The sequence below is a fragment of the Grampus griseus genome, assembly GCF_964374135.1.
Source record: "Grampus griseus genome assembly, chromosome: 15".
Taxonomy (NCBI): Eukaryota; Metazoa; Chordata; class Mammalia; order Artiodactyla; family Delphinidae; genus Grampus; species Grampus griseus.
Genome location: NC_139009.1, coordinates 44,190,296 through 44,215,732, shown reverse-complemented (window position 1 = coordinate 44,215,732; position 25,437 = coordinate 44,190,296). Strand labels below are relative to the sequence as shown.

The 25,437-nt window shown below is 37.7% G+C and overlaps 1 protein-coding gene across 5 annotated transcripts in view; it reads right to left on the bottom strand.

Moving 5' to 3' along the window:
- Window positions 1-9,352: 9,352 nt before the first annotated feature.
- ERLEC1 (endoplasmic reticulum lectin 1) overlaps window positions 9,353-25,437 on the bottom strand; it is a 40,805-nt gene continuing 24,720 nt past the window's right edge. The window contains exons 11-18 of one of the 5 annotated variants that reach the window (XR_014297842.1): window positions 21,230-21,354; window positions 19,675-19,752; window positions 19,280-19,355; window positions 17,805-17,890; window positions 16,939-17,013; window positions 12,164-12,229; window positions 11,268-11,417; window positions 9,353-9,803 (exon numbers count right to left, since the gene is read on the bottom strand). Coding sequence is in view for 2 of the 5 variants with exons in the window: in XM_082672796.1 (XP_082528922.1) it covers window positions 16,998-17,013; window positions 17,805-17,890; window positions 19,280-19,355; window positions 19,675-19,752; window positions 21,230-21,354 (381 nt within the window). In the remaining 3 variants the exon portion in view is untranslated. Of the gene's footprint in view, window positions 9,804-11,109; window positions 11,418-12,163; window positions 12,230-16,757; window positions 17,014-17,804; window positions 17,891-19,279; window positions 19,356-19,674; window positions 19,753-21,229; window positions 21,355-25,437 lie in introns of those variants that run through there. The other 4 variants (XR_014297843.1, XR_014297844.1, XM_082672796.1 and 1 more) reach the window with 4 other exon arrangements.

Here is a 25,437-nt window from a genome sequence, read left to right as displayed (position 1 = left end):
AGTCATGGAGGCTAGAGAATCTTATGTAAATGTTTTTGTTTCTGATACTAATTGATTTTTTTAAATTCTGTGAGACCAGAGGTACATCAAAACTTAAAGACCTAGACAGTTGACACTAATGACTCCCTTTTGTCTGAAGTATTAGCATCTATTCGTTTGCTTTGCAGTTTCTTGACGTTTTAAGAGTTGATGTAAAAGTTTATTATTTTACACCTGACCTGTGCTCCAATCTTTTGTACTAAACTTTTAAATAGATGCCAGGGAATGATCATGCTACTGTATTAAAGTAGAGAATGAACTGATTATGGTCATTTGAGTCAATGTTATGGTTCTTTGAAGTAAGTATGAGCTGGAATTTTTAAAGAACGTGAAGGTATCATCTTTACTGAGGCATTATTTTTATTAACTGAATTATAAATTTTGACTCTTTGAAGTGTTGAATTGGGATCAATATACTTTTTTTGGTTGCAGGCTTACTGGAATAAATAACACATTGTTAAAGCAGAAAATCAGAAATGTATTATCTATAACTACTTTTACCAAAAATACACAAGCATTAGTTACTTTCTTTTCATAAGACAGCCAACTAAGAATAGGGTATTAAGATTATTACCATTTGTAATTGTAGACATTATTATTTTGTGTCAGCTGAGTAGCTGTATAGTTCTTTTAAAAAGAAGTCTGGGACTTCCCTGGTGGCGCAGTGGTTGAGAGTCCGCCTGCCGATGCAGGGGACGCGGGTTCGTGCCCCGGTCCGGGAGGATCCCACATGCCGTGGGGCAGTTGGGCCCGTGGGCCATGGCCGCTGAGCCTGCGCGTCCGGAGCCTGTGCTCCGCGATGGGAGAGGCCACAGCAGTGAGAGGCTCGCGTACCGCAGAAGTCTGTTTTTTCTTGCTAAAAATGAATTATTCTATTTCAGAATGATCTTACCCAAGAAACCTAGTGAGGAGGACTGCATCTGTAGTAGAGGGGTGCTCTCCCTGGGGTAGTAGGCACTAACGGTGGTCATCTCATCAGGGTGCTGTTATGTGGGAAGCAGGCTAGACTGTTGTGTGTAGACTCTTGTATGTACAAGAAGGCATAAGGATGAGATGGGGGTGTTTCGATCTATGCTTTCCTTCTGTGTGAGAATGACTTGTTAACAACCTGACGAAGACTATCTTAAGTAACTATTTAGAAAAATTTTTTGGTCTTTGTTTATATATTACCATGGTAGAAAAATTCTTAAGATGATCTGTTTTCAAACTAATTGTGTTATTTCTCTCCCATGAATCTTAAACTGGAAATGGGCAATAAGGCAAAATAGATTAAGTATTTCTACACTTAAACTAATTTTATTATATACTCTGTGATTCCTAGCGTAACTACTGTAAACTTATATTTTTATGTAAAAATGTTTTCATTATACAGTTGGCATTTGAACTCAATACAATTTTGGAACTATAACTTCTAGACAAGATGAGCATCAAGATACAAAACCTATCTTTATAAATTGTTATATTCAAGAACAGTTATTGCAGATTGGAAGGTACTTTGTCCCTTGGATGAAAGGTGTTCAGTTTATAGCATCCTCTCCCATGCTGTTCCCAAATACAGAGGTCATGAGACGCATGGAGAAGACAGCTGGTACTCAGCTAGAACTCTGCTCAGTCTCATCTAATAACTCTTACCTTCCAGGATCAACCAGTCATTTCTATTTCCGAGGCTTAAGTATGAGATATGGATTTTATTTTGCTGTTAAATTCACCTTTTAGGACTCTCTCCCTTCTGTCCTTCTCTCTCTCGTCCTTTTATTTTTGCTGTTAAATTTTATAACAGAAGATAAAATATACACTCTTCTTTTTTTCCTTTGGTAATTGAATGCTATTTTTGGAAGTCACTACGACCTATTTCAACTGTGCTTTTATATTTTTAATACAACACTATTTTCATTTATTAATACTTCCATGAGGTAGGTTCGTATATTACCTCTTTTTAACAAAGAATTAAGAAATAGAATATCCTCTCCCAAGATCATTTGAAGAATTGTGGCAAATTAGGAATGAAACTTTTGTCTAAATTCAGAACCTCGTATTTAAGTCAATAAGCCAAACAGCTTTATAAGTAATAACATTGCAATCAAGAAGCTATTTCATACTTTTTAAGGTATGACTCTCTTTTTTGGCCAGGCATTTCAAATGTGACTCAATAAAAGATTTTTTAAAAAGTAATTTCTACTTGTAAAACTAAAAATGACAGGTTTCCTTTGTGACCTCTGAGTCTGAGATGATCTGACCCATCTTTGGGAGGTAAAAATCATAGCATAAAGACAATAAGCATGTGCATATGAGGTGTTTGGTCTCTTTATGCTCATCAAGAAATTATTGATTTAACTTGCATGAAATACATAGCAGGCTAGATTCTTAGCCTTCCTGTATATTTATATCTCTGTATCTATGTCTATGTGTAGATATATGTAGATACAGATACAGAGATAGATATATGTAACTTGTCTCTTCATAAGTTATATATGTCTATCTATATCTATGTCTATATGGAGATAAAGATATAAATAGACATATATAACTTTTCCATAAGGGCTAAAATGAGAACTTTTATAAAAGTAATGAGAATTCAGTTGAATATGACTAATTAGCAGGGTATATTAATTATTTCTCTTGATGCTTTACTGTGATGCAAATTGTTCTGATGTTAACCATTAGGTCAGATTTGTATTTCTGATGCTTTTAATGTTCTTTTAAACTAATGTTTGGAAAATAAAAATAATGAAAAACCTAACATTTCTGAACATCAGACTGCAATACTTTTACTTTCCTGTCAATCATTTAAAAACCATCGGAGAATAGCAGTGTTGAAACTCAGAGAGTGTTCTTTTCCTTAAAAGACAAATAACTTGTTTGACCACATTGTGTAGCATGCATTTGTGCTCAGAACAATCAAGAATAATTAGTTCCAAAGGTTAATTATTTACTAAACTAAGTTTATCACCCAGCGGGAAAACTCCTAACCATTTCAAAAACTTCTTTAAAATGAAATGAATCTGGAAAAAGATACGGAATTCTGGGTATTTCAGTTTATCAATCATGGTTTTAAGAATCAGAAAACATTAATTTAAGCAGAAAAGAACTGAATATCGGAAATCAGATGTCTTCTCAATCATTAAAAGGTCAAGGCTCTATGATGACATGTCTGCAGGAAACATTCCAGAATAAACAGTACCAGTCTGACTAGCCAGCAGAGATGCTTTTTCCGCTACAGCCAGGAAGGGAAGGAGTGAGGAGGCCTCCTTGGACCTTGGACTTCAAGGATACCTGTTGAAGTAGACATCCAGAGAGATCAGGAAGCTGCTGCACTGCCACAACCTCTACAACTAACCCTCTTGACACCTCCAAAGCAAATGCTAAACATCAAAGCAGTGCCGCAGAAAGAAATTTGGCACCAGGCATTTAGTTGGCAGAACCCAATTTACATTTAACCCTAGTTTCTGTGAATCTGGAAAGTGTAGTTACACTAAAAAGGTAAACTAAAAGGAGGTTCAGAACAGATACTGAGTTCCAATCCACTCCGTCCACAATGGTCCATCTTTTTGATGCTCAACATTTATAGCTGCTCCTTTAGCCATATTTCCAAAGAACACCAACTCTCCCATTTGAAATAATGCAACTTCTCTCATTTAAACAAAAACATGCCTCCTCTCTTCCAGAGGAAAGATGCAAAGTCCGATCAACTATTCTATTCCTCGGTAATGTTACTCTTCTGGTTCAGTCAAAAATCTCAACTTTATATTCTGTAACCTAAGGATGAAATTGTAAAGTTTACCACTGTATGGTCAGGCCACTTAAGATGACTGTTCTCTTGTTCTCTGTACATCCCCTGCCCAACCAGTGCCTGCTTCACCTGCACCCTGTTCACATGACTGACCTTCCTGTGAACTTGCCCCAGCTGGTGATTGTTCTTATCAAAGGGGCAGTGAGAGGCTTGATAAGAGGCATGCCCCTGTTGGTTTCCCTGGTAACTAATGAGCCCACCTGATGTCAATTCCCCTATAACTGGTAATTCCCCCCACAGGGAGCGAAGACTGCTGCCGTGTCCTGCCCGTCGTACACCACACACAGTGGGCTGTCGCTCCAGGACCTTGCTTCAGACATGTAAGCTCCCCCATCCATTAAACCATTTGATACCAGGGTTCTAGGCCTTCCCCAGTCAATAGAAATTGATAAGAGGCCAGTCAAGAAATTCAGGCAAGGCTTTATTGGCGCCTCTGTTGCAGCAGGAGGGTAGCGAAAACAAGTAACAAGTTCCCTTGCTCACTCCCCAAGGTGGAGGGAGCTGGTTCCTTATATGGGGTTGAGGGTAGGGGTGTGACCAGGGGTCGGGCCAGAGGGGTGGCTTAGGTGTTTTGCCCACCCCTTTGTTGGTATTGAGTGCTGGGGGCATGTGCAGTACCCTGCTTTTGCTCCCGACACCCTGTTTTTACTTCCAGCTCGTCAGAAGTGGCATTTGGGGATTTTTGGTCTTTTTGTATCTTTTGTCTAGAATTTGCCGGAACTGTGCATGGACAGCAGCTACTTTTAGTCCCTTATAGTTTTCTTTGTATCAGTATTTTCTTGCTCCAGGAGATGTTAGTCCAGGCGCAAGCGTTGCAGCACTGGAGCAAAGGGTCCCAGGTCCCAGCCTGTCTCACACTGATGTCTCTGTTGCTGACTCCAGGCTCTTTCTTCAGTCTTGAAGCTGGGCAAGCACAGGCCTTGTAGGCCTGTGGGGTGCAGCCCAATAACCACCAACAAACACATCTTATAAAAAGTAGCAGAGAAAACAGGGTAAGAACAAGAAATAGGTTGAAATGTTTCATAAGGGAGAAAATATGGGTGCTAATATAGGCCTTACTTGCTTCTGATCAGGAAGTTGTGGTTGGTATTTTGTAACTTCCACTACTCCCTGCTTCCTATCCCTTTGCCCTCCGCTAGCATATTGCACAGTCTGAGAAAATATATAACTTTTATAAAATAGTGGAGGGAAGGAAATACTAAGAAAACAAAATTTAGGGAGTATAAAGCAGGATTACAGAAATTAAAACAGCAAGAAAATAAATGTAAATGCTTACTGTCGTTTATAAAAGACAAAAATCCTTGAATTAAAAATATGTAAGGGGCTTCCCTGGTGGCGCAGTGGTTGAGAGTCCGCCTGCCGATGCAGGGGACGCGGGTTCGTGCCCCGGTCTGGGAAGATCCTACATACCGCAGAGCGGCTGGGCCTGTGAGCCATGGCCGCTGAGCCTGTGCGTCCAGAGCCTGTGCTCCGCAACGGGAGAGGCCACAACAGTGAGAGGCCCGTGTACCGCCAAAAAAAAAAAAAAATTAGGGGACTTACCTGGTGGCCCCGTGGTTAACACTCCGTGCTCCCAATGCAGGGGGCCCGGGTTTGATCCCTGGTCAGGGAACTAGATCCCACATGCATGCCGAAACTAAGAGTTCACATGCTTCAACTAAGAGTTTGCATGCCACAACTAAGGAGCCCACAAGTTTCAATAAAGGAGCCCACCTGCTGCAATTAAGAACTGGTGCAACTAACTAACTATTTTTTAGAAATGATATGCAGGGAATTCCCTGTCAGTCCAGTGGTTGGGACTGCACTTTCATTGCCAAAGACCCAGGTTCAGTCCCTTGTTGGGGAACTAGGATCCTACAAGCTGCACAGCGCCGCCAAAAAAAAAAGATATGCAAAATTTGCTGCTTGGAATAGATAAACATAAGATAAACTGATGTAAAAATTAAGAGGCAAAAGTAGATTAAGCTTACATGAAGAAAAAGAAAAAGGGAATGGCAACATTAATATCGGAGAACTAAAGAAGAGAACTAACATTGATAAAGAGAACCCCCAAATATAAAGTAATAACAGTATTCATTCATTCAATGAATATTTATTGAATACTATGTGCCAGGAACTTGACATACACTGGTGAACACGAGAGAAGTTTCTATTCCCATGACAATTATATTAGGCTAAGGAAGATAAACAGGTAAACAAATATGTAATTTTTATGTGGTGATATGTTCTATGAAGAAAAATAAAACAGTAAAGGCAGAGAAAGTGTCAGGGATGTTAATTTTATACAGGGAAGTTAGAAACTATTTGGGACAATAATACAATTTACTACAGTATTATTTTCATTATCATTTAGTTCTAAATATGCTCTAATTTCCATTATTATTTTTCTTTGGGTCCACAAATTATTTAGAAGTGATTCTCTTAATTTTCCAATAATGATATTTCAATTATTGATTTTTTAACTTAACGACCTTGTGGCAAATGAGATATATACGATTCCAACCCTTGAAAATTGAAATTTGCTTTATGCTCCCGTAGATGGACAGTTTATGTAAACGATCTGAGTATACTCGAAAAGAATGTGTATTTTTTTTAAATAAGTTTATTTATTTATTTTTGGCTGCGTTGGGTCTTCATTGCTGTGCATGGGCTTTCCCTAGTTGTGGCGCGTGGGGTCTACTCTTCATTGTGGTGTGTGGGCTTCTCATTGCGGTGGCTTCTCGTTGCGGAGCATGGGATCTAGGCGCGCGGGCTTTAGTAGTTGTGGAGCACGGGCTTCAGTAGTTGTGGCTCGCGGGCTCTAGAGCACAGGCTCAGTAGTTGTGGCGCACGGGCTTAGTTGCTCCGTGGCATGTGGGATCTTCCCGGACCAGGGATTGAACCTGTGTCCCCTGCATTGGCAGGCGGATTCTTAACCATTGCGCCACCAGGGAAGTCCCAAGAATGTATATTTTTTGTTGGGTAAAATGTTTTCTACAGGTCCATTAGTTCAAGCCTATTGATTGTATAGTTCAAATCTATATTCTTACTGATTGTGTTTGTTTGTTTGTTTGATCTGGAGAGAGATGGCAGCAAAAGTGCTTATACACAGAGAGTAGACTACTAGCATGTGGTGTGCATGGGTACCCTGCAGAATAGTTTATAGAGGGAAGAGAGAACTTGTTATTTGCTGGGTTGTTAAAGTGGAGGTCAGTTAGGAGTTTCTATGGGAGTGTTATTTTTAAAATTCAATAAATTAGATTTTAGATATTACTCAAAATTCACTTCAGAACTTTATTACTATATACGCATGCATTTGTACATAGTTGTAACCGGAATGTACATGTTTTACCTTCTATTTTTTTCTGTTGAAATGATCATATCATCAAACTTCTGAAGAGCAGATTCATTTTATGAATACTGTTGAAATTACTCATAAACCTGTATCTGTTCAAGGAAAGTAATGTAGAGGAAAATTGCCTTCAGTCAACCTAGCAAATAAGAGAGCTGGGAATAGAGCGTTTCCTTACAGACTTCCCTTACAGAAGTTTTTAAGTTGTCAAAATTGGCAACAAGGAATGTATCTCTGGGTGATAGGTTTAAATTTAGAAACTCATCTACTTGACCTAGAGAGTTTTTCTAGACAAAAGAATTTGTCTTCTGCTTTAGGAATATTGTTAACCTCATTTGATTCACCACCCACTGTCCACTTTCGCCCCACAGCTCTGCTTCTTAGGTGATAAAAAAGTGCTCCATTATATGTCCAATATGCATTCTACAAGTTTTGATTGTGAAAATGCACAAGTGCAGGTAATAACAGCAACCATTGGGCTTACATGACGGTAAGATACACCAATTTCAGAGAGGTTACAATGTGAAAAAATGCTTATCTTAGAATTGGTGATATATGGTGTTTAGTATAAGCTAGGGGAAAACACAAAATTATGGTCCCTTGATAAATACTTTAAGGATCTTTCTTTAAAACTAAGATTTTAAATAGTTCCTTGGTTAGGAACTCTTTACTTCCAGAAGCAGTGGCCTCATAAGATTCCAGGTGGGAATTCTTTTCTAAAGTGGGAAGGGGCAGTAATGAAAGGGCAGCATGAGGTCTTAAAAGAGTAAGGCACAGTAGCCTTCTCAGACAGCTCAGTTGTAGGGACCTGAAAATGAGCATCTATAAACTGGATCCCTTTTTCATGCTCAAGGTACTTGCACCCCAGTCTGAAGATCTCTACACTTGGCCACCAGTAGCACTCCTGGGTGCTGGCAGGTTCAGGTTCCCACCAGATCTGACTTTGGGCTCATTCTTGAGTAATTCTCCATAACCTAGCCAGGCCAGATTATGGAGGCTCCCCTTTCAAGGTCGTCCTCTTCACTCAGTTTAGTGGCAATGATACATGGAAACTACAGTGGGACTTTTGACTCCCAGAAGTAGGCGTTCTCTCCCTTATTCACTTAAAGCAGTTGTTTTTCTTCTTCATTACTGAAAGAAGTCTATGGTCCCGTAAAAGAGATTTGCTCTCACTGCCTCCATACTGGAGTTGAAGGAAGGCCGAGAGTCAGTGAAGACACCAGGTCTGTGGAATGGTGAGGAGAGGCAGGTTGGCGGTCAGGGAAAAAGGCTCACCTCCTCCAGGGATCCAGGCTTTAGAGAGGGCAGGCCTAGACTGAGCTTAGAACCACAGCCAAAGCAGCCAAGCTCCACCAGTGAGAGGACTCTGCCTCAGCAGGTGACTGGGGAATGTGCTTCAGTGTGTATCAGTCAGCAACACCGGCCCAAGTGTGAAGTCTTCTTGAAGTGAGGGCTTGAAGCCAGATGTTGTAATTTTTGAGGGGATGAAGAAGGGAAAGGAGGAGCAGAAAGATAGGAAAATAGCTCCCTACTTCCTCTCCCACCCCTAAATATGGATCTGTAAATTGAGAAGCAGGTGCTGGCAGTGATATTCAGTCTTTCAATACCACTTAAATGCTGATGACACTCATTTTATCTCTCTAATCCTAACCCTCCCTGAACTCCATGCTGGTCTATCCAATTGTCTATTCAATGTCTCCACTTGGATGTCTAATAGACATGTACAAAACTGAACTCTTGATTCAAACCCGCTCCCCACAAACTTGTGCCTCCTGCTGTTTTATCATCTCAGTAAACAGCACCGCAATGACCAGTGCACAGCTCAGTCAGGGCCCTTGATTCTTTTCTTTCTCTTGCATGCCACATCTAATTGATAGAGCAATCCTCAATTATCTTGAAAATATACTCTGAATCCAACTCTTTCTCACCTCCTTCAACCCCATCCCTTCTAGCCCATACCCCCACCATCTCTCACCTGGACTGTTAAACTAGCCTCATAACCATTCTCCCACCTTCCAGTCTTTCTCTCCCACAGTCTCCTTCCTCTGTGTCTGTGACCCTTTTAAAGTAAATCATATTTGTCACTCTCTTGCTTAAAACCTTCCAGCAGCTTTCCATCCCACTTAGAACAAAATCTGAAGTCCTTGCTATGGCCTACATGGCCCTAATAATCTGGCCCCTGGTTTCCTCTTTGTCCTCATTTCCTTTCATGTGTACTCTGCCTAATGTGCTTGGGCTACACAGCCTTTTTGGCTATTTCTCGCACGCCTCCATTTTGTTCTCATGTCAGGGAATTAATTCCCCCAGGAATACTTCAGCCTGGAATGATCTTCCCCCAGGGCCTTTCCTAGTTTCCATGTTCAACATAGCTTTCCACCCCATCACTATATATCCTTCTGCCATACTTTATTTTCTTCATGATTCTTATCATTACCCAACATTATGCTACTGTATTAGCCTGCTCGGGCTTCCATAACAAAATACCACAGACTAACTGGCTTAAATAACAGAAATTAATTTTCTCACAATTCTGGAGGCTAGAAGTTCAAGGTCAAAATGCCATCAGGATTGGTTTCTTGTGAGGTCTCTTTTCCTGGCTTGTGGAAGGCTGCCTTCTCATTGTGTCCTCATGTGGCCTCTTCTCTGTATGTGCATGGAGGGAGAAGTTTAGGGGTCTCTGGTGTCTCTTCCCCTTCTAAGGACACCAGTCCTATCAGATTAGGGCCCCACCCTTGTGACCTAATTTAACCTTAATTCCCTCCTTAAATGCCTTATCTCCAGATACAGTCACATTGTGGGTTATAGCTTCAAACATGAATTTTGGGGGCTGGGGGGCACACTTCAGTTCATAATAGTTACATATAATTGTTTACTGGCTGTCTCCATTAGAAAAACGCTGTAATAAGGCAAAGACTGTCCATTTTGATCAGCACCATATCCCTAGTAACTATTAGTCCTTGGCCCTGGTGGGCTTCCAGTGATGACTGTTGAATAAATGAATCATATAATAAATGACTGAACGGATAAAGCCTGAAAGTGATGTCCACCCAGATATCTATCTGGCTGGCTTACAATTTCCCCATGTTTGTTACTTTCTGTATCCCTCTCTATATTCCCAGGATGACTATCAGCAGGACTCTAATGAAAGGGGATATGGGTCTTGATTTAGGAGGACTACAAAGCATTTCTGTTTACTCAGGAGACCATCTCTAAGGGCATCTTTTCCCAAGTGACCACCCTGGCTGCCCAGGAGCTGCCAGACAACCTGCATTCATTCTCATTCGAATTTCTTGGCTCATAATGCAGCCTGAGGACTCTGAGGATAAAAGCAAACTCTTCAGCAACCACAAAGGAGTTAAGGAGAAAAGGGGTAACTGGTTCTTGGCGGGACAGAAGGGACGATACCAGTTACTTTAAAGCAGATGACAATTTCAATAAAGGTGCAGATTTAGTGAAATTCTGCTTTCCATAAGAGATAGTTAACAGGCAATCTGTTTAGGTACAGTGCCTTTGAGATTAATTTTACCAAAGTAAAAATATAACTTTATTGTTTATGGACAAATTACTGAATTTTCACTCCTTTACCCCAATAAAGAGATAATTCTGATAAAAAATAAATAAATACACTTAGCTGGTTCAGTTTGTTTCTCTGAGTTCCATTTCTGTGAAGGTTTGTTTTTTTGACACTTTTCCAAACCTTCAGCTGCTTGTAGCATGCTGATGAGTGGGAGATCTTTCAACTGTGGGAACCTTGATTTTCATGCAAAGCCTGATTTTTGCAAAATGTACTTTGTTCAGATGCCAGATAGGCCTTAAAAAGTAGAGCGAGTCACAGAGGGTGCTTTATGCCTGTCTTCTGGGGCCGTGGTACTAGGATAGGTTTTGTAACCTGTATAAATGCTTCAGGTTCAATACATTTCATATCTGACGTTAGGAAGGGCTTATGAAAGTTTCTTGCTCATTTGCTTGGGTTTAGCAACGACGTATGTCAAAGAAATTGTAAGCACTGATTTTATTTATATTACTCTGAGGAAAGATATGACTGGGAATTGTATTCTTCACAGAGAACCATAATGTTAGACACTTTCTTTGAGGAGTTCAGAGTACCTCAGAACTGGCATGTTTTCAGTACATGGAGTTGGAGACTGAAAATTGAATTTTCTTGGGAATTCCCAGGTGGTCCAGTAGTTAGGACTTGGCGCTTTCACTGTAGGGTCCCAGGTTTGATCCCTGGTTGGGGAACTAAGATCCTGCAAGCTGCATGGCCAAAAAAAAAAAAAAAAAATTAATTTTCTTAACCTTTGAGATCAGGAACTTTACTCAATCACTGCCCACTAGTGGGAGAAATGAAACACAATAAGGAGGCAAAGACACTGTACTCCTGTTAGGAAGAAGAAGCAACATATGGGACCGTGGGAAAGCAGTGTAAAGCAGCAAAAAATTAAACAATGTTGGGGGGAACCTGAGTGAAAAGGAATACAGATGGAACAAATCAATAATTCTACTCCTTTTTCTTTCCCAACCATTGTAAAACTGAGGAAAACATTTTTTTCCTCCAAGCACCAAACACTGAATAATAAGGACTGTTAGGAAACCCGTGGGAATTGGAGTAGTTGGGGAAGAGAGGATGAAGGTTCAATCATTTATTCAGCAAATATTTGTTGAGTGTCAATTTTATGCAAGGTCTGAGAAGAAACAAAATTAAGACATATTCTTTACTCCAACAAATAAAAGATAAAGGAATTCTTTTTATCATTTAATCATAAATGCAATCTGGATCTAGATAAATCGTCACTGCACTTGCATCATTTACCATCACAGGAGGATTATCAAAGAAGGTAGGGTTTGATGGCATTTAACCAAGCCAGAATCTCCAAGGTAACACTTTAATCTTGTTAGTGAACTTTCATTTGCCCGATTTGTGGGTGGCATTAGCTTAAGAAAAGTTAGTGGAGTTCCATGATAAAAATAATATATGGAAAAAAATGGGTGTCATACGTTACCAGGACAAAATCAGTCATTTCCCTCATCTTACAGGACATTTTGCTGAGTCCCTCGGTGTGTTCTCTCTGGTGGAAGATGATAACCGAGAGTGGTTAATGGGGCAGATGCTCTGTGAATAGAAAGCACTATGGCATATTATTTACAAACACGGACTCTGGAATTTAAACTGATTGAACTGTTGGCTCAGCCAACTGTAGTTTAGTTCAGTTCTTGTAGCCTCATTTTCCTTATCTGTGAGTTAACGATAGTAAACCTACCTCACAGGATTGTGAACATAGGGTATGTGAAGGGTTTAGCATAGTGCCTACTATTTAATAAATGTTCAAGAAGTGACAGCTGTCATTTTTATTTTTATAAAAGAAGAGTCTGGGATAGCCTGTTATCTGAAATTCAAAGAATAATGACACGAGATTGTTCACAACTGGCTTTTTGGGGGTGAAACCCTTTCTTGGAGGTGGTTAATGAAAGTTTTTCCAACAAATGATTTCTCAAGATGGCTTAGGAATATATATATATATTTTTAATACTTATTTATTTGGCAGCACCAGGTCTTAGTCATGGCACGTGGGATCTTTAGTTGCGGCATGTGAACTCTTAGTTGCGGCATGTGGGATCTAGTTCCCTGACCAGGGATCGAACCTGGGCCCCCTGCACTGGGAGCATGGAGTCTTAGCCACTGGACCACCAGGGAAGTACAAGATGGCTTAAAAATATTAATAACTATAAGTATGGAAAACTAATCTAGGGGAAAAACAACTTCCAATCTCCTTGACCAATTATTAATATTTTTCTAATCTATGGGATAATATTTGGACCTCTGATAGAATTCTTAAATGAGTAAATTGGTTTTTACTGCTATTAAAGACCACTGGTGATTAATTGGCAAACTAGTATTTTATTGAGGACACAGAAGCTTTTAGAACCCAACAAAGTTCACTATTTTTGGCTGTATTACTGAGTGAATTTAGATAGTAAAGCAGATTTGACTTACTGGGTTTTACAATCTACTTTGCTGGACTTTCAAGGACGTTTGATTTTTAGTATTATATATTTACAAAATGAAAATTATGTTTGTGCTTTGGGCAAATATACAGAAAGCGATATTTTTTCTTAAATTCAGGCAGAGCATAATTTATTCTATTGAAAGGTGCTGGAAAGCAATTTAACATATTTGAAATATATAATGTAGTATATGATTAGATGTGAGATGTTTAGCATTATTTCATAGTCTCACAAGCATCTTCCATAGTTGAGATGATTACCATTTCCAGAACTTCTGCTTGATTCACTTGCTTTTGATGCACACTTTTTGTTTCAAATATAAAAAATTATAAAATTCTTAAAAGTTTACAAATATGTGTGGATGCAAAACACTACAAGCCCTATATTCCATTTGTTAGTAATTCTGACTTTCTTCTTTGCATTTTATAAGTTTTGAGACTGTCAGGCCTGCCTTTATTTTCTTTAGGTGTTAAAGAGTGGAATTCTATTCTTCAGACTGTAGTTCTTTCGAAAGCAAGTGAGGAAAACATGCTCATTCTTCCTAAACACTGCAAAAAAGCATTAGTATACTGTGTTATTACTAATAGAGAAGACTTGTAAGATACCAGGATCACAGTGATTGAAGCCATGACTGATGAAAGTAACCTGTTAACCTCTCACCTTAATTCTGATTGGTTATATACCTGTGTGGTCTCGATGCTAATATTTTAAGTGACAATTCAATTTTCTGAAAGGTGATGGAGGTATTAATTTAGTTACTCTACAATGCTGTAATATGGTAAAAGTGAAGAGTAATTGTATCCCCACCAACTCCTCTACACATGTAACACCCACTCTTCCCCTCAGGATCTTTTGTGTTTTATTACATGAAACCTGATTCATGAATGACTGTGTCAGTCCACATATTAAATATTAGTGAAGCTTAATTCCTCTTTTGCAGATGAAAAATTAGTAGAATTTCTAGTATTTTCTTCCCATAATCCACTGGATCATCTCGCCTGCTTGTACAACCTACTTTTGAGACTACTGGCAACTGAAATAAAGCATGCTTTTGGTACGTAGTGGTCCATGGTTTCTCTACCACCCCTGTCAAACAACTGAAAAAAAGAAATGGAGAAATGGATTTTCTTTTAAGCCATGTCACCATGGCAATATATTTTGAAAACTTTTGCCTCAACAGCTCATCATAACATATAACATACACACATATGAAAATAGTTCTATTTGTATGTTCAAATGGAAATGTAAGCCCTGGTAAGTAAAATTACCCAACACTAGTAAGAAAGTTTAAAATCACTTTCTAGTATAGCTGATATTTATTTTCATTTGAAACTCTGATTGCAAATACTATTTATTCAAAATTCAAATCTTGATTCTTACTTTCCTTTTTAGATTGACCTTTTATGTTAGCTATTTGGTGCTACTGGGTCAATAATTTGGCCTGATTATGTACTATGAAGTTTAAGCTTTGTCACAAATCAGGTCAGGCCTTTTTGTATATGAGACTGACTGAAAAGGATAGTTCACCAAGACTGTACACAAAGCTTACTATTCAGTTTAGCTGAGATAATTTGTTTCCCTTTGTTGCCGAAGTCCCTTTAATCAAGGATACAAGGATATAAACAAGGCCCCATCTAGTGGTATCTTGAAAAAAAGCAGGTAAAGCTGAAAAAAGGGGGGGAAAAAAAAGTCTCCATGTCACAATCTTCCTGTAAAATGAGCTACTAGTTATTTCCCTGAAACCCTAGTCAGGAGGGTTAGTATGTGTGAAATTGTTAAAAGTGAAGTGCCTGAGTCACAGTGATCCTCGATCACTGGAGAATTTATTTAAAATAAAGAGAATCACTCAGGAAACATATTCAAATGTAGAGTCTTAGGCTCTGGGCTAAAGAATCTGATTTAGCACCCACCTTAATAGAGATTCCACTTTGAGAAAGACTTCTCAAAGTACATTAGGCATATTGTAGCTGAGCCCTTTTTCCTGCCTACTAATATAGAAGAATGGCTGCACAATCGAGGTAGCAACAAACAATTTAGAGATCAAAAAACTTCATAGATTAGTGATAGGGGACCCAAGATTTAGAAGGGCTATAGAGAGATACCTGGCCTAGCCTTCCTCTCAAAGAAGTTTAAGCTGTTAGCCAAGACAGAAGGCTGACTTAGTTTTTATTATGACTTCTATTTTTAAGAATCTTCTGTAGTAAACTATTCTAATACAGTTTTTCAGATTTTTCCCCCCTCTCTTACAAAAGAAAGAGTTTGGCCTAAATATTCCCCAAGTATTTTTTTGGCACTAAGCTTTCACAGTTCTCTCTCCTCTCCTATACCTATAATCTAAATGTGAAAGTAAACCTGTTTGTCTTAATTAATTGATATAGTAAATATAATTCTATACTTTATTAAAGAATTAAATTTTAATGGCTTTGGTCTCTGATCTTATTATGTTAATAGGAGACAAGGGAGATATTAGGAAATAAACTAACATTTATTGGGAACTTGCTAGGCTTTTTATATACAGAGAAAATTAATGCACTGATACAACCACCTTATGAAGTAATAAGTAGTCTCTCTACAATAGAGGAAGTGAGGCTCGAAGTGGTTAACTGCTGTCTAGGATCACACAGCTAGTACGTTAAAGAGAGTATCTGGATTTAGGTTCGAATTCGAAGTGCATGCTACTTCTACATGTGCTGCTTCCTACTAAAATCTATAGATAGCCTTCCAATAGTCAATTATATTAACCTTTTCTCAAACTAAAATATCTTTGACCAGAACTGCTGAGAAGGAGGAAAAGGAAAGTATCTTCTCGGTACTCTTCTGCCCTTATTTAGACATGTATGTCCAAAATACAACAGGATGATGTTGTGTGAAACAGAGTAATGGAGAAAATAAAGAAACTGTATAATGTGCCATTGACTACATGACAACACTGCTTGTGGACATTTTATTCACTTTAAAATAAATATTGTGCTATAAAACTGTCCGGAACTAAAATCTGTAGTATATAGTAGGCAAGTACAAAGGATAGCCAGCACAGTGTGTTTTGTTAAGATAAATCATTCTAAATCGAAAGAGAAGAATCACCGACTGTCTATACCAGGTACATATTTTTTGGGGAAACACACTCATATCAAGGAGAAAGAAACAGATAAAAGTTCTGAGAGAGAAGCAATCTATTGTAAATAAGAGTTTCTTGAGATTAACAGAGGAGAAGAAAACTTATATGTGAGGCTTTACTGTGTGTCCAGTTTCTAGTTTAATACCTGGTAGAGAGCGGTTGCTAAATAGAAATTTGTTGAAAGGATTTCAGGCACTAGAAATTACATATTTAACACAGTCTCTCATTTAAACAACCTCCTGTCAATTTCTTTCTTCATTAGCCTTACTTTATTAGCTAGTGTATATACTATAATTTACATAATAAATCTATTATTTAAAAACTTTCAATAGGTACAATGATTATGACATTTCATTAGGATGGACTCTAAATTGCTTGGACAGGATTTATTTTGGAATCACATTATCCAAGCAAAGAAAAACACACAATCAGTTCATAAGACACAACAAAAATGAAAAAGGTGAAACAAAACGTCTGCCTTAGAAGTTTATCAATAACCTCTTATGTACACATACATATTCACAAAGTGGTTGAGAGTCCTTTTATACAATCCTTTAGATGCAGTCCAATGACTGAGAGCTCTATAATGGGACATATGGTCAGACAAATCATCATGACTTCCAATGATCTTTTTTTTCCCCTGAACTTTGTTACCCTTTAGTTGGGGAGAGAAAGAAGTCCATTTTCGTCTGCTGTATCTAAGATTTTACAGATCACTGGAGATTCAACCTAAAGAACAACAACAATAAAACCATTAAAAAGCTGCTAAGCTGAATACTTTATTCAGTATTTTTCTGCTGAATGAATACCTATAAATTTGATAAATGTATACGAGTCCTTGTTTTGGATAAACCATACAATGTTATTTCTACAAATTGAGCTTTTTAGAAAACATTTAGTCATCCAAATAAAATACCAGATAGGTAGAGAAGGTATTTTTATCTTTAAGTAAAAGAGATGAGAAAAGAAGTACAGGACAAGAATGAGAGAGAAATACATAGCTAGGTCTTATATAACAAAAAAGTAGCAGAATATGGCAACATAATAAGTTGTACAATTCAGGAAAAGGTAAAAAAAAAATACAATCCAAAAATGGGCCAGGTGTTAAAATGATCAGATTTAAGATAACTATAATAAATATAATGAAGGAAATAGTGGAAAAGGTAGACAACATGTGTGAATAGATGGGGGATTTTAGCAGAAATGAAGCCATAAAAAAGAACCAAATGGAAATATTAGAAATGAAAAATACATCAGACACAAATTCATTCAAAGAGGTGGACAGGACACAGCAGAGGAAAGAATCAATGAACTTGAAGACAATTCAATAGAAATGACATGACCTAAATTGAAACAAAGAAGGTAAGAATAAAATAAAGGGCCTGAGATTTGGGGACAACTTCAAACTAACATGTTTAATCAGAGTCCCAGAAATAGAAAAAAGGTGGGGCAGAAGAAATCTTTGAAAAGATGATGGCCAAAATTTTTCCAAACCTAATGAATTATATCAACCTACAAACCTGAGAAGCTCAGTGAACTCCAACCAGGATAAATAACAAGGAAAACCACCCTTACGCATCGCATAACCAAAGGTAGAACCATATTTCTAGAAGGAAGTAGAAGATAATACCTTCATGACTTTGGGGTGGCAAAATTTCTTAAAACAAAAAAATCATTAGCAATAAAATGGGAAAAAAATAGATAAAATGAACTTCATCAAATAAACTTTTGCTCATCAAAAGACAGTAAGAAAAAAGAATAGTCAAGACATCAGGGGAAAAATCTGCAATTAAAATAGAAAAAAACTCATGTCCATTATATATTTGAACTCCTAGAAATAAATAATAATAAGACAGACAACACCAACAAAAATGGGTAAAAGACTGAGAAAGACTCTCTCCTTGACCAAATAGTAAGGCTCCCCTGAGCCCTCTTTTTGACTAGGCCTCTTTTTGTTCCTGGGCCTGCCAAGTCCAGTTGCAGCAGTAATTCTGATAAGTCAGTTTAGAGAGAATCCCTCACTCTGAATATCTAATCACCCTCCATATCTGATCAAATTCCTCCTCTCTCACTTTTGATATCTGATCTTCCTGGCCAGCCTTCAGCAATAATTCTGTTAAGTCAGTTTAGCAAGAATCCCCTACCCCCATGTCTCCTTTTAGTAATTTGCCATACAATGACTACTCCCCAACACCCCATTGCTGCTTGTTGACTATGTATCCCTGGCTGTCTTTGCTGTATTTGGAGATGAGCTGACTCTCTCTCCCCTATTATGATAGTCTTGACACTTGTGGCAACAGTCCTGAATAAAGTCTTCCTTACTGTTTTTGTATCAGAATAATTTTTTCTTTAAAAAGACTTGGCCAGACACTTCACCAAAGAAGGTATACAGATGAATAATCACATGAAAAGGTTTCAACAACACTTTTCATATGGGAAATGCAAATTAAAATCACTAAAATGGCTAAAATAAAAAAGACTGACAACACCAAATATTGGTAAGGATGTGGAGCAATTGGACTCTCATATATTGCTGGCAGGAGTAAAATGATGAAAACAAAGGCTGAGTCTAAAAGACATGCTTTGTCAAAGAGGCCAGGCATAAAACATTATAGACTATATGATCCCATTCATATGGAATCAAAAAAGAGGTAAAACTGATCTATGGTATCAGAAAATAGAAAGGAGTATCTTTGGGAATTGAGGGGTATTGACAGGAAAGGGGTATAAGAAAATTTTCTGCAGTGATAGATACCTTGTTTTGGGTAATAGTTAAATGGGTATATAAAACTGTCAAAACCCATCAGACTCAACACTTAAGAACTTTGCATTTTACTTTATGTAAATTATACCTCAATTAAAAAATGTCAATTTTTACAAGTAGTATGAGGGTTATATTAAACTTTGGATACTACTGAAGGTCCTTTCTAGACTTAATGCTAAAAATTAAAATGTGGCCCCAAACTGAATTCCTGAGTATCAGTTTTTCACTTACCCCAAGGATATACTGACAGGAGTGAGGCTCTAGCATATATACAGTAACAGCATGAGGAGAATCTGATTCTTTACACCTAAAACAGAGAGTACTTTAAGGCACTGTCCAAACAATACAAAATTATTTTAAATTGTTTTCCTCTCAAGGATAAAAATGCCTTGTAAGTGGTTCTGTATAATTTAATAAATAATTGAAATAATTTAATTTGATAATAACTTATAAATAAATAACAATTATGATTTTACTATTTTATAATAAAACAGTATTTTATGACAAATCCATAAATTATTATGAATAAATATAATTATCCATAATTATATATTTATATAATCTTTTGTCCATAGGAAGCAGACTAAAGAGAAAGGCATAAAGCATGATTTGATGGTCTAACTTACTTTAGTTTTACAGTCACCTGTCTTGGTTTGTCAGTTATATCACAAATATCTCCATTCCCATAAAAATGTGACACCATCCTGAATCAGAAAAACACACAAGCTTTATTAAACTAAAACTTCACTCATTCAGAGTAATTGTAATGGGTAGGGTGAGAAGATGGTTACAGGGATCAGTTTTGCATTAGTTAAAAAAAATATCTGACTATAAAATACTCCTTAAAAATACATATTTTTAAGGTTATGTCACAGAGAAAGTCTTTCAGCTTCTATAAATAATACAAAGTTGAGATACCTCTTAGTGGTTTAATTAATAAGAATGATCTTTAACTTGCACGTAATTTATTTGTATACAAATAGTTAAGGTTAAATTGCTTTTAAAAGTTTTCTTTTAAAGCTAACCATTTCCCCAGCCCTGTATATTGTTTCCTTTGTGGAACAGTTTCCCTGTCTTCCCATCCTCCATTCAGCTCCACTCATTAAAATACTGTAATGCAGGTATACAAAGGTAAAGCCTAAGCTAAGCTATAAATTCCAAAGAGCAGGAACCAAAGACAAGTTTTAATTTTGCTAGCCTCACACTCCTGTGCTTCAATATTTGTTGCACATGATACCATGAGCTATTTTCACTTGAAACATATAAACATTTAAAAAACTGATCCGTTTAGTATATTAATACTTAAATACCTATCTCTTAATTTTGCTAATTTTGATTTTGGTCAGTCCAATAAGTCGGCACATTCTGAAAACAGACTCTCTCAATACCATCTATGCTAGGAAGGACAAAGTTAACATCTGAGAAGGAAAAAGAATGAATAATTTAAAATTCACTGGGTAATGGACTATAAGAAAAGCTAAAGTTTAGTTATTCTTGGAAAAGAAGAGATTAATTTACTTCTGCTATAACAAGATAAACCTAATAGCCCAAAAGAGATGTGAGGTAGTTCTTCAAAAAACCATTGTTTAACAATTTTCAACCATTACCCCACTTTAAGTAACAAAGGGAAATGCTGGAGTATATTTAAATAGAGTTAAGTAACTTAAAGTGGTAGCGATTACACATGAAGGGGGAAAATGTTTATAACAGCCTTAGACCTAATACCTGGAATTGTACCAGTGTTACTAGCACCACCACCACTCTCATTACTATACACCACCACCACTGTCAAAGGCAGCAGCCAAAGTTTATTTCATGCAATTGCCAGGCACTACACTTTACATGAATTACCTCATTTAAATGTCATAACAATTCTCTGAGGCAAATACTACTAGACAATTCTCTGAGGCAAATACTACTAGACAAGAAAAGTGAGGCTTACGAAGATTACATAATTTGCCCAAGGTAGTAAGTGAATCGCCAGTATTTGAATACAGTGTATCTGACTTCAGAAACTGTGCTCTTAACTATTACACTATGTTGTTCCCTCTAGAAAAGAAAACTAACTTAAAAAATGTCCCTGAGAAAAGCTGACCAGATATTTTACTTTAAATTTATGTTTTTCAATATCCTGAGTTTTAAATATTCTAAGATCTAAAGGCAAATAAAGTTAATATTTACCTGACTGTCTGGGTACCATCGTCTTGAAGGTGATAGGCTCTAGCAGTATTCTTCTTAGCCCATTCAATATGTTCTTCTTGGTTCCATGTCCCCACAACCACAGAGGTTTTCCCACTATCCTTGTCCTAATACATAAAAAAATATTTGTGACAATGCATGCTTGACATCAAGGTGACATTTATGCTGATGGCTTACAAGCTACAGATCTTATCCTCATCTGCACACTGGATATCTATGTTTAGACGTGATAATGTTAGTCAAACTTCTCAATTAGTAGAAATTTGAGCTCATTATTCTTTACTCCTTGTTTCTCTGAATTATGAAACTAGTACTTTCTAGTCAGGTTAGGTCCTGATGTCGTTTTTTGTTTTTTTTTGTTTTTTGCGGTATGCGGGCCTGTCACTGTTGTGGCCTCTCCCGTCGCGGAGCACAGGCTCCGGTCGCGCAGGCTCAGCGGCCATGGCTCACGGGCCCAGCCGCTCCACGGCATGTGGGATCTTCCCAGACCGGGGCACGAACCCGTATCCCCTGCATCGGCAGGCGGACTCTCAACCACTGTGCCACCAGGGAAGCCCCTGATGTAGTTATTTTTGACTCTTCTATTTCCTTTCTCTCCTACATTTATCAGTCCTGTCAAGTATTTTCCTGGAAATGTTCTTGGCTTCACTCTTTCTCTACATGTCCATTGCCAACATCTCACCCCCAACTAAGAGTTTAATCTCTCATACCTAGATAATACAACCACATACTACTGTGATTCTTACTTAAATATTTGGCCTCTATCTCTTACCCTGTAGCCACACTGAACCTATCTTCATGCTACTCTTTAAAATGCAAACCTTCAAGTTATACTAGTTTTCACACTACTCATTTGACACGATGCACTATATATTGTCCTGTATGTGGAATTCCTTCTCTCTCATTTTCCTTCCGTTCCTTTCCCTTCCTTTTCTTCTTTATATTTTATGCCAGGGACCATGCTGGGCACGAGTATACATATGATTAGTAGAACTAAAAACACTTAGAGGCAAAGGAAACAGCCACAGCCACTGCTACAGTGGAGCTTATTGCCTAGTGGGAGAGCCATTAAACATTCTTTTAGCAACTACACTGTAAATTTCTAGAGAGACAGGGATTAGAGCTGCACAGTGAATCAAGAGGTTGGATATGGAACAAGAGTGCCTGGGTTTGAATTTTAGTTTCACCATTTACTACCTATGTGATTTTAGGCAAGTTACTAAATCTTTGCTTCAGTTTCCTCATCTTGGAGTAACAATACTCATCTCTTACAACTGTTACGAGCATTAAATGAGTTGATATTTGTAAAGTACTTAGAACAATGCCTGGTATACAGTAAGCACTATATTTGTTAGCTACTATTATTTTTCTGTCTCCCAAAGCTCCTACCAGAGTTCTTCAAGAAGTTCTAGGGACTTCCCTGGTGGTCCAGTGGTCAAGTGCTCCCAATGCAGGGGGCCCCTGTTCGACCCCTGGTCAGGGAACTAGATCCCACATGCTACAACTAAGAGCCCGCATCCTGCAACTAAAGATCCCACATGCAGCAATGAAGATCCCGCATGCTGCAACTAAAACCCGGCGCAACCAAATAAATTTAAACAAAAAGAAAAAGAAAAAAAAAGTTCTAGGTTACATGACCTTGACTAAAATAAGTTTGATAAAACCTAGTGTTCGCAAGTGTATACGAAAACAGCCATTGTTAATGGAAATGTAAACTGGTCCAACCCTTTGGAAAGCAATTGTTCAGTATGCATACATTTTGACCTAGCAAGTACATTTCTAGAAATGTGCCCTATGAATATACTTGCAAAAGTTCACAAACACAACTATTTAAAAATGCTCACTAAGATGCTGTCACAGCAAAAACTGGAAACAACTCAAAGGCTCATCAATACACGTCTGGCTAAATATACTGTGGGTAGAGACATAATCCTCTGAACCTGCTGAAAAAAATAAGATCAGTTGTTGCTGGCATGGAAAGATCTCCAAGATACTAGGTGAAAAGAAAAAGTGCTGAGCAGTGCATTTAGTATATCCCTTCTGTATAAATAAAAGGGTTACATCAACATTTACATATAGGCATTTTGTTCCCTTCTGGTGGGTTAGCTAAGAAAAAGTTAACAGCTGTTACTTTTTTAAAACATTTATTTTTTAAAATTTATTATTACTTATTTATTTATTTTCTGAACCCCCTCCCTCCCCCCGGCCTGAGTGAGCCAGAGTCCCCGAATCAGCTGCTCCTTTTTTTTTCTTTTTTGAATTTTATTTTTTTATGCAGCAGGTCCTTATTAGTTATCCATTTTATACACAAGAGTGTATACATGTCAATCCCAATAGCCCAATTCATCACCACCACCCCTGCCACTTTACCCCCTTGGTGTCCATAAATTTGTTCTATACATCTGTGTCTCAATTTCTGCCCTGCAAACCAGTTCATCTGTAACATTTTTCTAGGTCCCACATATATGCGTTAATATACGATACTTTTCTCTTTCTGACTTACTTCACTCTGTATGACAGTCTCTAGATCCATCCACGTCTCTACAAATGATGCAATTTCGTTCCTTTTTATGGCTGAGTAATATTCCATTGTATATATGTACCACATCTTCTTTATCCATTCGTCTGTCGGTGGGCACTTAGGTTGCTTCCATGACCTGGTTATTCTACATAGTGCTGCAATGAACATTGGGGTGCATGTGTCTGTTTGAATTATGGTTTTCTCTGGGTATATGCCCAGTAGTGGGATTGCTGGATCATATGGTAATTCTTAGCTTTTTAAGGAACCTCCATACTGTTCTCCATAGTGGCTGTATCAATTTATATTCCCACCAACAGTGCAAGAGGGTTCCCTTTTCTCCACACCCTCTCCAGCATTTATTGTTTTTAGATTTTGTGATGGTGCCCATTCTAACTGGTGTGAGGTGATACCTCATTGTAGTTTTGATTTGCATTTCTCTAATAATTAGTGATGTTGAGCAGCTTTTCATGTGCTTCTTGGCCATCTGTATGTCTTTTTTGGAGAAATGTCTATTTAGGTCTTCTGCCCATTTTTAGGTTGGGTTGTTTGTTTTTTTAATATTGAGCTGCAGGAGCTGTTTATATATTTTGGAGATTAATCCTTTGCCCGTTGATTCGTTTGCAAATATTTTCTCCCATTCTGAGGGTTGTCTTTTTGTCTTGTTTATGGTTTCCTTTGCTGTGCAAAAGCTTTGAAGTTTCATTAGGTCCCATTTGTTTATTTTTGTTTTTATTTCCATTACTCTAGGAGGTGGATCAAAAAAGATCTTGCTGTGATTTATGTCAAAGAGTGTTCTTCCTGTTTTCCTCTAAGAGTTTTACAGTGTCCGGTCTTACATTTAGGTCTCTAATCCATTTTGAGTTTATTTTTGTGTATGGTGTTAGGGAGTTTTCTAATTTCATTCTTTTACATGTAGCTGTCCAGTTTTCCCAGCACTACTTATGAAGAAACTGTCTTTTCTGCATTGTATATCCTTGCCTCCTTTGTCATAGATTAGTTGACCATAGGTACGTGGGTTTACCTCTAGGCTTTCTATCCTGTTCCACTGATACATTTCTGTTTTTGTGCCAGTACCATATTGTCTTGATTACTGTAGCTTTGTAGTATAGTCTGAAGTCAGGGAGCCTGATTCCTCCAGCTCTGTTTTTCTTTCTCAAGATTGCTTTGGCTATTCAGAGTCTTTTGTGTTTCCATACAAATTGTCAAATTTTTTGTTCTAGTTCTGTGAAAAATGCCATTGGTAGTTTGATAGGGATTGCACTGAATCTGTAGATTGCTTTGGGTAGTATAGTCATTTCCACAATGTTGATCTTCCAATCCAAGAACATGGTATATCTCTCCATCTGTTGGTATCATCTTTAATTTCTTTCATCAGTGTCTTATAGTTTTCTGCATACAGGTCTTTTGTCTCCTTAGGTAGATTTATCCCTAGGTATTTTACTCTTTTCATTGCAGTGGCAAATGGGAGTGTTTCCTTAATTTCTCTTTCAGATTTTTCATCATTAGTGTATAGGAATGCAAGAGATTTCTGTACATTAATGTTGTATCCTGCTACTTTACCAAATTCATTGATGAGCTCTAGTAGTTTTCTGGTAGCATCTTTAGGATTCTCTATGTATCGTATCATGTCATCTGCATACAGTGACAGTTTTACTTCTTTTCTGAAGTG